The 14,004-nt window shown below is 47.2% G+C and overlaps 1 protein-coding gene across 3 annotated transcripts in view; it reads left to right on the forward strand.

Moving 5' to 3' along the window:
* Window positions 1-128: 128 nt before the first annotated feature.
* Window positions 129-14,004, forward strand: part of APLP2 (amyloid beta precursor like protein 2) — a 44,763-nt gene continuing 30,887 nt past the window's right edge. Inside the window, exon 1 of one of the 3 annotated variants that reach the window (XM_065697165.1) lies at window positions 129-252. In XM_065697165.1, coding sequence (XP_065553237.1) covers window positions 172-252 — 81 coding nt within the window. In that variant the 5' untranslated portion in view covers window positions 129-171. The remainder of the gene's footprint in view (window positions 253-14,004) is intronic. The other 2 variants (XM_065697167.1, XM_065697166.1) reach the window with 2 other exon arrangements.

Below are 14,004 nucleotides of genomic sequence, written 5' to 3' on the forward strand. Positions count from 1 at the left end.
CCAGCGGCGGCGCGGCGATTGGCTGAAGCGGGGAGGGGTTGCGTGACATCACTCCTCTCCCTCCTCGCGATTGGGCGAGGCGGCGGGGAGGGCGGGGCCTCGCGAGGCGGCTCCCGCCGAGGGGGCTCCGAGGCCGCAGTAGCGCTTGGGCGGCGGCGGCGGGTGGATGCGATGGGGTCGGCGCTGCGCTTCCCGTTCCTGCTCCTCCTGGGGCTCGCCGGCCCCGCGGCCACGCTCGCTGGGTACATCGAGGTGTGTACGGACCGAGGGGCTCTGCGCCGGCCGCGGTGCCGCTGAGGGAGCGGGCTCCCCTGGGGGGCTGCCCGGGCGGCGGGCGTTGGCTGGCGGCGGCGGAGGAGAGGCCGCGGTGGGACTTTCTCGCCATCTTATCGGGGTGTTCCAGCCCTTTCGGCTGTGGGTTAGCGCCGGGCGGTGCGGTACCGGGCTGCGGTGGGCAGGAGCAAGGCGAGAGGGGCGCTGAAGGTAGAGGGAGCTGGAGCTGGAGCTGGACCAGACCCCTTCTCGTAGGGGTAGGCGGTGGTGGGTCCGTGTCTTGAGGCAGGGCGCTTCCAGCCGGATACCGCAGGCCTCGGGTCTGGATTAGGAGCTTCGTTCCGCTGGGATGCTCGGGGGTTGGGGCTTGCTTTGGGAAGTGACCTCTGCATTCTTGGCACGGTGCAGGAGCGGTGAGCTTCGGATTGGTCTAGAAGCTTAGGAGAGTATTAGAGGGCAGTTTGGGGGAGAAAAGCCTCGGTTAAACGGATCCGTTTGATTGCATCCGCTTGGTAAATCCCGAGTAAATCCTCGGGTTTGAGCCGTTTCCTTGTTTTTTTTTGGAGGGGATGCTTCAGCTAAGGGTTTGCAATTAACATGAAAATGGCTTAGATATGGCAATATATACATATATATCCACGCACATCTATATGAACATATTACGTGTGTATCTCCACATGGAAGTAATTGGAAGGTGGGATATTCTAACTGCACCCCAGACACACATCTACACCAATACCCGTGTATATCCGTGAATAGATGTTACATTTGTCTCTCTATGAATGGAATTGGAGGGGGGGAAATCCCGGCTTTACCCCTAAACCCCCAAACTTTGTGTGATTTCTTCATCTCATCAACGAAATGGAGATGAAGAAAGCCTGATTGAAGAACTTCACACCATAACCTGCCTTTTCATGTGAAACAGCAAAACAAAGAGCAAAGGACGGGCTGGGCTTCAAAGGTGGCACATCAATAGAGTTTAGTAATCAGTGCGTGGCTGTTGGTTGGAGGCACAGCCGCCTTGTGTAGGTTCTGGGTTATTGGATGGTTAAAGAACGGGCTTGTGGCTGTTGTGCATGGCTTGAGTTGCTGGTTTGCAGTAGAATCAAGCAGCTTTGGTTAAGCAGAGCCTCTGCCTCTTAAATCTGGAGCTGGGGGTAGTGAATGAGCGGCCATGAGTGGGGTTCTGTAATAGTTTTGCGTATGTGTTGCGTGATACCAGTCAATGACTTCTCAACAGCTATGGAGAGCAGTGTTCCACCTCCCTTGGACCATTCCTGCTGTTCCATTTCCATAAATCAATGGAACGTGGTGATAATTGTCATTGGGAAAAGGATAACCTCACCCTTGTTGAGGCTGCTCTGAGGGTGTTAGATCCGGTTGCTTGGCTTTGCCTTGGTGGAAGGGGACTGCCCTGGCTGCCTTTGGGGTGGCCACGTTAAACCTGAGCTCTCTGGACTTGTTTGGGAACTCCTCCAGCTGCAGGTCACTTCCTCTGTCATATCCGAGGCTAATTCCAGCCCTGTGCACATCCCTTTGGGAAGCTGCTGCTATGGACTACAGAATGCCAGCTTGGGAAACAGAGCTGTAATTTCATCCCGAAGCCCTGTGTCCATCCGATGAAGCAGATCCTGGGATTTGCCAGTCACAGGATGGGCAGAGGGGTCGGCTAAAGGAGCCCTCAGCACCCCAGGAGGGGCTGGCAATGCATGAGAAGGGGGGTGTTGATGGCAGTGAAACCCTTCCAGCATCATTCCTTATCCTGTTTTAGGGTTGGGTTTGCAGGCTGGTGTGGGGCAATATTAGTGCATAACCTGCCCTCGCTACCCCTCCTGCAGCACAGTGTGCATCCTCTCAAGACATGACAGCATCTGCTGACACAAAATGTCACTGGAATTCCTCCTTTTGCTGCATCCTCTCCCGTTGCCATGTCTGGGGGGGACTGCAGCTCTCCGGGCTCTGTTGCTGCCAGGTTTCCTCATGGATGCGGAGCTTAGGGAGCGGAATGGTGACTGGTTTGGGGTTTTATGCTGTGTTACTTCCTGGATGCTGCCAGATAACAGGATGACAAATAGACAGGAGATTGCTTATTTATTATTTTCAGTAATAAAGGTGATGTTTGAAGACGGAGTTAAGGAAAACCCATAGCAGTGGCTGCAGTGATTAGTTCAGTTGGATTGGCATGGTCCCGTTTAGGTGGATTTGCTTTCCTTGATGATCTCAGCCACCAGTCCCTGTCCCTAGAACACCCAATAATCCTCTTAGGGACTACAATTTGCGTTTCTTCCTTTCTTTGCCATCAAAAACACACATGTGGGAGTGGCAGATGTGTCTTTTCATTTGAATTACTGGTACCTGAACCTTTGTCCAGGGCGTTCCCAAGGGCTGGTGGCTGGGGACAAGCAGTCTCCCTTTCAGCTCATTGTGGTTGATGGCAGATAACCTTCAACAGTGCCTTTTCCGAATGAATCTGAATAGAAGAGCATGGAGGAATCACTGATGCGCAGCTATTGGTGTTGTATTTGGGCAGTGTGTGTCTTGGGGTTGTGCTGGATTCGGCGCCTGCTGCCACAGCGATGTTGATGCCAACTGGGAAAAGAGGAGAAATCTGTTCTAATTGGATATGTATCCCAGTGATGAACTACTTGTGCGGTGCCCTCGAGGCCTTTAAAGATGCAAAGTTTCTTCTTTATCGCTTGACCTTTTAGTCTAATCAGATCAGAGGCGATGCAGACTCGATACTGCTTCTCTTTAATCAGGTTTGCTTCCAATGGCTTTTTCCAAAGCTCTCTCAAATGCTTACCTGCCTGCTCCAAATCACCAGGATTTGGGGTGAGAACCCCCCACCGCCACCCCAGCAGTGTGTTTTGCAGCAGAAGGATGTGTTTTGTGTTATCATTTCTGTGTGCTTCAGTTTTGCACCGACAGAAATGAGCCTTGTGCCATTTCTGCAGCCCTTGGGGACTTGTAATTGCCTGCTGCATTGAACAAAGAACTCCACCTAGGGGAAATTTCCACTCCTCTGTTGAAGTCCCGAGGAGAAACAGCTCAGTAAAATTCCAGCCTGGAGCCTGTGGCCTTCGGTTTCCCTCACACTTCCCAGTAACTGGTAGGAAATAGAATTTCCTATGAAAGGGATGCCTCGATAAAAGCATCTCTGAAGCAGAGCTGCGTGCGAGGGGATAAAGCCCATCAGATGGACATCTGCTATTGCAGAGGCTCTGGAATTTCGGCTGCGTTGTGGAATGCCATGGCAAGGTAAGCCCCGCTCTTTGGAGAAGGCCTTCAGCTCCTCTTGTTTCACATGTGCAATATTTACGGTCTCTCTCTCAAATGGTTTTTGGGCATTAATATCTCTACCAGTGGGTTTCGTTGTTAATGTGTTCGTTGCGTCTCCTGAGAGCTATTCAAACCTATTGTGTAGGTGGCTTTAGCTGGGTGTAAGCTTTATTATCATCACATACAGCGACTCCTTTAGCCCCTTACAGTGCAAGGAAGGAGTAATGCAGTGTCAGTGCTCTGTACGCCATTTAAGCTTCTCCTTAGATGATGCTTGTAAAAATTATACCTGGTTTTTACTCTTTATGTGTCTTCTTGGAGGCATTTGGACCTTAATGTTGTCTATAGAAGTTATTCTGACTGTGGCATCTGCTTCTACAAGTGTACTTAAACCATAACCTTGGTCTTCAGTTGAAAAGAGAAGAGAAATGCACTATCTTGGGGGAGCAGTTGGGCTTCGTCTTGAAGGTCCTTTTCCAACCTACTCGATTCTATCTGCAACTATCTGCTCTTTCTACTGGCCCATAGCTCTTTGCAGGCAAATGGTTTATCCTATGACACCTCTTACCTTCCTGTTTATCTTAAATGTAGTCTTTAGGGCACTTTGACTGTATTCATTTTGTTATTTGCATTCCAGTATTTCCATTTTTCAGCTTTTTTTGCGGCACTAAGGGGTGTGGAGAGAGGAAACAGACTGACAGCATTGCGCAAAGCCTCAAAGGAACTCTGTAGATGCATAGATTATTGTATGCTTACTACTAAGTTATAAAGAAGGAAGATGTGAGTGAAGTAAATGGGCAGGTTTCTCCTTATTGTGGCCTGACCAAATGGCATACTTGTTTTAATTCTCTGGTTCAGGAGGTCTGGTGGCTCCTCACTGGATACAACAGGCTAAAGGGTAATTTCAGCTAAAACAGGGCAAGTTGTGCTTCAGATTGCGTGCTGTAGGGGAAGGAAACAAGTGAATTCCTGAGAGACCGAGCACAAGGAAATGTGCATTTCAGAAGAGAGTTTGGCTGTGTTTGGAGGAATTTCTAACCATTAGGTTTGCACTGGCTTCACTACCTTCACCCCATCTTCCAGTGCCTGAAAGGGATGCAGGAAACTGGAGAGGGGCTTTGGACAAGGGATGCAGGGACAGGCCAAGGGGGATGGCTTTAACCTGCCAGAGGGGAGACTGAGATGAGCTCTTAGGCAGAAGCTCTTCCCTGTGAGGGTGCTGAGGCGCTGGCACAGGGTGCCCACAGAAGCTGTGGCTGCCCCATCCCTGGCAGTGCTCAAGGCCAGGCTGGACACAGGGGCTTGGAGCAAGCTGCTCCAGTGGAAGGGGTCCCTGCCTGTGGAACTGGGTGAGCTTTAAGATCCCTTCCAACCCAGGTTGTGATTCTATGTTTAAAACACACAATTGCACCTCTCTGTGTGGTTGTCGAAGTTCCAACCTGGGGGGAACGATGTGAATCCTCATGTTCTGCAAACGCTGTTAAAGTCATCGTTCTGGCAGCAAACCAGCCTGCTTGGCTTTATGTAATCAGGGGCCCACCTGACCAGAAATGCATGTGGCTAAGCCGCTTACCAGCACTTGGGTTTGATGTATTACACTGGGTATTTTGTGTACAGCCAGAGGGAGAGAGAATAAATTCGTTAGTGTTGAAAGATAGGCCCTTATATGTATTAAATTTAGCTATAATGGTTGGTTGTGTTTCGTGCCGTCAGCTGCAATCATGTTCTTGTACAAGTTTATCCACGGCAGCCCTTCCTTTTGGGTTATATCTTTAGTGCCAGTCACTCTTAACTAGTGTGAGGAGTCAAAATTGCTGCTCTTGATGGCACTTCATAGAATCCCAGCCTGGTTTGGGCTGGAAGGGACCTTAAAGCTCATCCACCTCCAACCCCTTGCGGTAGCATCTGGGCTAAGTCTTAGCTCTCAAGCCTGCTGACCAGTGGCAATACAGAGTTTAAATTCATCTTCTTTGTAGGCTTCTTCTTGGGGATTTCCTTTTCTGAGCCTTGGAGATTCCCACCAGTTATTCCAACTGTCAGGATTTTGCCCTGATCAGCAGTGTGGTGGGTTGCTGGGGCTGCCTCCACTTGATGGAGCTGGGTCTGAAGTTGGTATCCTGTGCAGCCAGCTTTGAATAAGCTTACAGAAGAGACACAATCAGCAACTGCTTGGTGCCTTTTGGGACTGAAAAGCATCATGAAATGATGACTTTGAGTCTTGAGTTTTGCAAGTCACCAAGTAGGAAGGGCTTAGAAATGGCCAGCACAACCGAACTGCAGCCCGAAGGGAAACCCACAGAAGGTGGGAGCTGACTGTTCCTTCCTATCAGTGTCGCTAAAGCTTCATGTGTCCTGGCTGCAGGTAAGGCACTGAGCCATCAGTAGTGTTATGGCTCTCCTCTTGGCAATGCGACTCCAACCTGGTACCATGCAGAGATGCAGCGTGGATGCTAAGCGTGCTTCAGGACTCAGATGCCAGGCTTTGGCTCGGTGACAGGGATGCATTTAAGTGATTGCATGCAGTAGTTTCTCTCTAACAAAATTACAGCAGTCAAAGGTGTCTTTTGGTGCAAGTAGAGATGGACACAAGCACACAGTGATGTCGGGGGCTCCTGGCTGTAACAGCAGGCTGATGATAGTGAGGTTTCCATTTAAGAAGGATCGTTTTACTGATCACTTTTAAATAGTAGTGTTTAACCCCTAAATCTCCCTTATTTAGGTCTTTTTTTTTCCCCTCCAACAAACGCTGCTTAGGTTCTGTTTTCAGATACCTGATACGTTCCGAGGTGTCGTCAGTGTTTTGGGGGTTTAAATTCTAGAGTTTTATTCTTCTGTTAACTCTGTATAACAGGAGCTTGCATTTTCTCACACAGATGCTGTGCTTGCCTTCTTTAATCTGCCACCTCAAAGCACTAAAGCAGTCAGCGAGGAGACCTCAGAAATGGTCTCTTGATGATGCTGTAGCAGAGATGAAACAGCCTTGGTGGAGTGCTGGGTATTTTCCAGGAGTTGCCCTATGCTAACTGCAGTACTGAAATCAAAAGCCAAACATTTGCATTTCTGTTTCATCTTTGGGCTGGTCTTTAAAGGCTCTTCTGTTATTTTTAGCTCCAGCTCCTATTGAAAGCTTTTTCCCTCTTCTTTGGGGTTTTGGCTTGGTGAATCCCACTAGTTCTGACGCCGTGGTGTGGTGTGAAGTGACAGGAACAGAAAGCAAAGTCTTGCCTTTACCATCTGTCACAATGAACATGATGCACTCCTGTTTCGAGCGGATTTGGATCGCATATTCACAGCAGAAGCTGGTCTCTGCTTAGACCCATGGTAACCTCCAACATAAAGCTTTTAAGCACCAAGTTCTCTATGTGGCTTTGGGAATGGCATGACACATTGCCAGATCTAAGTTAAGTCATAGGGCGTTTTATCGCTGTTTAATCTTTTCCCATTCATACTGGGACTAGTAACTTGCCAAAAATGATCCTCCAGGAACTATAATTCACTAATCCAAAACACCAGTTGACTTTTTAGGCTGGTAGTGGTGCAGTAATTGTGGCTCAAGTAGAGAGGGGCTTTAATCTGCCGAGTGTTGCTCTCCGAAGATGAAATGCAGCATGTGGATTCAGGCCTGTGCTCCGAGTTCCCAGCGACTATATCAGCATTTGAACGTGAGTCTGTCTCTGCATAATTTATCAAAGCTGTTGCTGAAGAAATTGGATTTGATGTCTGCAGTGTTTCACAGATACGTGTTTAGAAACCCTAAAGAAGGGAGCGGTGGCAGGATCGAGGCAGAGCACACCAGCATGTATTGAGGGGCTTGGTCAGAGCTGAGTTCTCAAGGGCAGGGTAAGGCAGTGCTCATGTATGTGCTTTGATGCTGCTGCGTGTCCAGTTATTACTCTTGAATGGAGCATCATCCATCCCTGGAGACATTCAAGGCCAGGCTGGATGTGGTTCTGAGCACCCTGATTGCAGGGGGTTAGATGACCTTTGAAGGTCCCTTCCAACCCAGACTTATTCTGTGATGCTCACGGCTCCCATTTGGACTGGGGATAAGATTAAGTTCCTCTGAGTAGTTTGAGTTGCAGGGTTTTAAATAACTGCTTCTCTTCCACAGTCTTAAAGTAGAGCCTCCAAACCTCAAGCAGTGGACAAGGTTTTTTCCTTGGTGGTCAGCCAAGAAAGATGGGATTTGGGGTTGGCAACGTGTTGGTGCATTAGAGCTCAGCCTTTGGACACAGTGCTGAGGACTTAGGCAAGAACCAGACCCCAGAAGAGGCTGAGTGTGGTGGTCATAGAATGAAGTTGAGGTGTTCCTATGGATGCGTGGAGCTTGGGCCTGGCACAGAGCATCATGTCACAGCAAGAGAGACCCGCTGGAGGCTTGGGGAAGAAGTGTTCCTGGTCCTGTTGCTCCTGATAAACGCTGTCTTGTTCAAATGGCATCAATACTTGCTCTGCAACAAAGCTACTCAGTATGTGGAGATTCTGTTTAGGGCAAGAGCCGCCTGCTCGGAAGCAATTTACCACTAACAAAGGCAGGAGATGAATGGCCTGATAGAGCTCAGCCTTGGTGCAATGGAGGCTTTTCACTGCTGTATCCCAGCCTTGGCCAGAGCTGGCTTCATGGTTTGAATCATGGCTTGTGGTTTGCTTGGCTCTCCCTCACCTTCTGTGTTTGTTGGTCTTCTCATTGTGTGCGTGTGCAGATCTGCTTGAGTTGGTGAATGAGAGCTGCGGCTGATGACACTGACCTGGGTTTGAATCCCCAGTGCTGTGTTCTATACAGAGAGGTTAGATAGGAATTAATCCATCCTTTGAAATGCATCTCGCTTCAGGATGTCTTCGTTTCTCAGGTTAAGAGACAAAGTCCTTTTGCCTTCTCTCCCTCTCCACCAGGTCCTTCCCTCAGCAGCGTGGCTCTAAGGAAGACTAACAAGAGCTGGATTCCTAACCTAGCTGTTAGGATGGCAGGAAGTCTTTCCCCGTTTGCTTCCATGTAAGTGCCACAATACAGGCAAAAGGCATGTTGAAGTAGAGGCTGAAATTCTGAGGTTAGGATGGAACTACAACATGTGAGCAACTACATGGAGCAAGATTTCCATGTGAATTGGTGTGATGAAGAGAATACTTCTCACAGTATGGGAGGCTTTCCACGGGGCATCTACGGCATGTTAATTCCCTCTGTCATTGCAGGGCACTGACTAGAGTGCATCATTGGCATCCTGTTGTAATAGATGCTGCTCTATTTCAAGAGCATTCCTGCTCTGAAATGGCCACTGTCAAGCTTCTTAGTCCTGTGCATGCAAACAGCAAACTGGTTGCTCCAGAGCAGAATACTATCAAGATACCCACAAAACTGCAGGCTTCATCTCTAGTGTAGAAGAGAAGTGCTTTCGAAGGCTCTAAATGGCCTTTTTCTTCAGGAGAGAAGCAAAGATGCCTTTACTTCAGTGCTGTCCTTGCTTTCAGTTTGGCTTTTTGGGGTTCCTGTTGCTATATTGCAATATTTGGGCCAAAAGTTAGCTTTTCTCATACTGTTCTGCTATTTTATTTAACAGTGTGTGATGATTAAACCTGCTTGTAAGCTGCTTCTTGTGCCCTAATAGGGAGCTGGTAGGTTTTTACTGTTTATAACAACTAGCTTTAAATACTGCAGATCAAGTAAAGCAGAGATTTTGGTTTTGTAAGGATTTGCCTTCGAATATCTCTTGAAATACATCTCCAAGCAGCTCCCATTGAACGGTATGCATCTACATCACATCGAGGATGACGTTCTTCAGTGACGAAGAGGATTAAAATAGTCATTAAGCTGCAAAATAACACCACATGTCATGTAAAGCACAAAATAAAGATACAGATTGCACATGCTGTGGTGGTCCGGTCTGTTGGAATGCATCAGGATGTGAACATCATCAACTTGAGCCAAGTTTGAGATGCTTGTATTGCGGAGAGCTGAAACTGGAACTTAGTTTGCATACGGAACACTCATTGTGCTGTCTGCCGACACGCTTTCTTGCTTTCCTTTTCTCTCCTATGTAGTCGGTCCCCTCTGCAACGCCTTGGCTCCCGAGTGAAACTTCAAATCATGTGCTTAGCAGTCTTTGTTAGTGAGAAATACCTTTGGGAATAGCAGCCTCAAAGCAGAGCTCTGTCCTTATTATTCCCACCTCTCTGGACTAAGACATCCCTTTTATTGATAGGGATGAAGATATAGGCAGCCTCTAATGGAATAGCTAGGGCCTTTTGTCTTCGCCATGCCAACCTTGACACATACCAATTCATTTTGTACCTGTTTCCTAACCTGTTTTCCTCCTCAATTTGATAGAAGAATTCTCAGAGTCCTCCAAATGCTTCTGTCTTCATAGCACAAATTCACCTAGTACGGGTGTCACCGTTGTCCAGCCTAGCTGGGCATTGTGCAAGGGCAGGCAGCCTCAGAGAGAATTCAGATTTAGTCTGTTCAGGAGCTCAGTTGGGCTCTAAGTGGTTGTTCTTCAAAAATGTCCAAAATAAGGATATGAAACTGAGATACAGTTTCTAACTGTCTCATGCTATTGCATCATCAAGCTCTGATTTCAACATGGCCTTCTCGGCTACTGATGTGTTATGTGTGAGGTGTCCCTGCCCACGGAAGGGGGGTTGGAACTAGATGATCCGAGGGTCCTTTCCAGCCCTAACTATTCTATGATGTCAAACATCTGTATATATTCCTTAGGGCTTATCCACAGCAGTGATTTACCACATTCTGGTGAGGTTACTATTGAATGCTTGCAGCCGAGATGCCTCCATAGCCATGTCTAGAGTTAAAAACCACCTTAACGGGCCATGGCTGAAGTCAATCAGTGAAAATAAAACCCCAGCTCCCCGGGGTTAGAATTTTATTGCAACATTTTCATCCTCTGACTTAGAGAAAGCTCTAATGAAACTACTCAGCCTATGGCTAGGAAAATGGTGAGCGGCCTTTTACATCAATGCGTGGATCAATCTACGCTCCAAGCGCGGTCCTAGGGATGGGATTTGCGTGTGAAGGCAGCGTTTCCATTGCCGTCCCTATCTGCTTGGAGGGCCAAGGAAGGCAAAACTTGTTCTATGTCTTTCTCACTCAAGTGTGTATCACACTGGACAAGAGCATCAGAGCAAGCAAAAGAGCTTCTCTAAGTACCAGTAATTGCTGTCTTCTGTCCAATAGCCTTTTCCAAACAGGAAAACAAAGAGTTGGTTGGAATCCTTGTGTTCAAAATAACATATCTTGAAGTATTTCTTTACTGGAGAATACGAAATCTTTTAGGAAAAAAAGCCAGTTTTGCTGCTGTGATGGACAGCCTGGACAAAGGGTTTGCAATAAAAGAGATGGAATAGTAATACCTTTCAGAGACCTTGAAGAGGATTTAAAGGGATGGAAGTTCTCAGTGTGTGCTGCCTGTTTAAGGCACAGTGAAGTTCAGAGAACTGACCATTGCATGTATGCAGCTGCAGTATAAGACTTTGTCCATCAGCTAAGTAGACAGAAAAGAAGAAAGCAGTGTTTTCTCCATCCCTCCCTTGGTAATTCCCAGAAAATGCCAAAGAAAACCTCAAGAAAACAGGTATCACTGTACACAGAGTTCCTGCTCACAAGTTGGAATCTCTTTTTATCCAAGGTAGAATTCAGCTCTCCCATTTTGTTGTATTTCCATGCAATGCTGCAAGTGTGATAGGGATGGAGGAGCTGTAAAGCTCAGGTGTGTTTAAACAGCATACACCACCAGTTAAATGTGGGACAGTGTGAACTGTTTGGAGTTCTAGGCTGGCTTCTCTTGAACTGGGATCTCAACTTACCCAGCTCTATCTGTGCTATAAATGACCCCTTAATTTTCTAATAGCATTAAGCAGTTCTTCTAGGTAGAGATGTGTTGCTTCCCTTAAAGGCACTGTTTAATACAGCCATTAGAGTTTCTATGTGCTAGCCTGCCTATGATAGGATGCTGTGATTATTAAACCCTGGCTGATAAATTAATGCTTCAGAAAGAAAATGCTACTAAATTAGTCAGGATTGCTTTTAAAGGGTAAAAAATGGAAATCCATTAAGCCATTACTGAGCTTACATTACTTTTCAGTGACCCTGCTGCTGACAGAACTTTAGGGGGACTTCAGAAAGCTCTTTGTTATCTGACTTCTGGTGTGTCAGACTGCTCAATCTAGGTGCTGGCAATCCAGGGAATAGATGGAAGTCCACCCTTTATCCTCTGCTTTTGGAAGGAGGAAGGAAGTTGGGAGATTTGAGCCCGAATTCTGCTCATAATAACCAGGATGCTTCTGAGAGCTGTTCACTGATGGGGGACAAGCTTAAGACTAAGCTTTTGCCATCTGACTGTTGGAAGCTTGCTCCGAGCCGTCCTCCTGCACTTCAGCCTCTTTGCTGCTCACGAAAGGTAGTGCTTGTCAGGCTTTAACCTACTCCTGTGTGCTTGCTCCTTCTTCTCCAGGTTGCCAGCATTAGTGGCAGGAAACTGGCAGCCTTTCACTGGCTTTACTGCTGTTTACTGGGATCAAGAATAGCCGCAGGCTGGGAAATGAAAGGCCGTTTTTGGTGAGAATCTGAGGTGGTTTTGCTAAGTTAAATCTCTTGCATTTATCTTGGAGCCAGTGAGGACTGAAAACTGAAACTTCCTGGGGTGATGTTTAGGTCGAAGTTTTCTGTTTTGGGTAAAAGAACATCTTTTGCTGTAGCTGAATGAACTTCTAGTAGGAATCTGGGAACAGCAGGTACAGCAACTGCAGTAACCTGTGCTTTTGCCAGGAGCTTAAAAGATGTGAGTATAAAGGTGGTTACATTTATACTTACAGCATCCGTTTGGATGCTGAAAACAACAAAGCTCATCCATAGCTTTTTGGTAACTTACTCATTTTGATCTGGATCAGCATTCACTTGGCAAAGCAGCCCTTGGATAAAATAGATGAGTGGTGACTGTCCCATGTTCAGAAGATGGTCATTAGCATGGGTTGGAAAGGCAAGACCTAAAAACCTCATGGATTCCTCTTCCCCATTTGAAGTTTGAGCTGGGCTCTTTGGGCAGCAGAATTACCATAAATTTGGGTTCAGGGTGGTTTTTCTTTCCCAGAAGATGGTGAATTTTGGGCTGGAAAGCGATCAGCGTGACCCGCAGGGCTTCGTTAGAGCGATGCACAGTGACTTATTCCTGTGTGCTATGGGGAAGTTGGTGTGTTACCCAGCTGCAGGACTTGAAGGTATGAAATGGGTATTTTTCCACGTTCCAAACCAACTGCAGTCTGCACATAAACCAATCTGTGATCCTGAACAACAGCTATAAAGGGAGGGATACTAGAGCTTGAAACCAAACCCAGACTGCATTGCAAACTGCATTCCCTCTTGTTATCTTTCCTTTATCTTGCATTTTTTCCCCCAGGCTTTTTTCCTTGCCACTCCAAATTCTTGGTGCTCTGTTAAGATACACCCTGCAGTTTCCTGCTTGCTTTTGGGATACTTGTGTATTAGGGAAAAACACAATCTTAAGTCATTCGAGTGGTTCCATGCGTGATCAGGCTGAGTTCCTATACTGCAGGCTTCCTTGGGATGCTCCCACTGAGATAAAACCAATATTCATGCTGCTTTGAGGGCAGGGTTTTGCTTTGTTCCCCCCCCCGGAATGCTAAAGCACTTGGATTCAGTAGTAATAAGTTACTCTCCTGGTCTCCTTTCTGCCAGCTTTTCCCACTAGGAAAGCTAGTGGACAAAGTTGTACGAGTGAGTTGGGATGAGTTTTAGTCCAGAAGTTATTTTTGCTTCGTGCAAATTGTTTTGAAGTGATGGAAGATGTCGGAAATGTACTTTCTTGTGTGTTATGGAATCTCTGTATCCCGGTAACCACAGCGATTCTATTCCCTAAGTCTTAATGTAGCTAAAGAGCATTAAGATAGAAAGGAGTTGTATTAAACCATGGGGAGAAGTTACAAAACAGGGTTATATCCCAGTACTCCCCCATATGTGTGCTGTTGTCAGTGAAGCCTTTATGATGTGAACAGTGATGGTTCATATTAACAGCTCAATAACGAAGCTGAAATCCAGAAGGAAAGCCAGATGCTTTTCCTAAGCGGAGTTGAGGTGGTTTGGATCTCCCAGTTTCCAAGGAAGGCAAAATCACCCCATGGCCACTTTCTCCAGGCAGTTTTGAGTGCATGTGGAACCTTGGAGTGAAGCTGTCGCTGGCTGGCAAAGGAGACATCTTGAGGCTCCGTGGTTCAGATGCCCAAGTAATTCCAGTGGGAAAGCAGTAATTAGTCTTGCTGTGCACAACAGAATGATGGCACAGATTGGAGCGATGAGGAGTTGAGGATTAAACCAGGCTGAGCCTGCTGACGGGTGACCTCAGGCAAGTCACTTGACTTTGTGCCTTAGTTTAGCCCCGGAATAAATAGGTCCAGCTCCATGTGCTGTGATATGACTTAGGATCTCTC

This window comes from Lathamus discolor, chromosome 17, assembly GCF_037157495.1.
Source record: "Lathamus discolor isolate bLatDis1 chromosome 17, bLatDis1.hap1, whole genome shotgun sequence".
Classification (NCBI taxonomy): domain Eukaryota; kingdom Metazoa; phylum Chordata; class Aves; order Psittaciformes; family Psittacidae; genus Lathamus; species Lathamus discolor.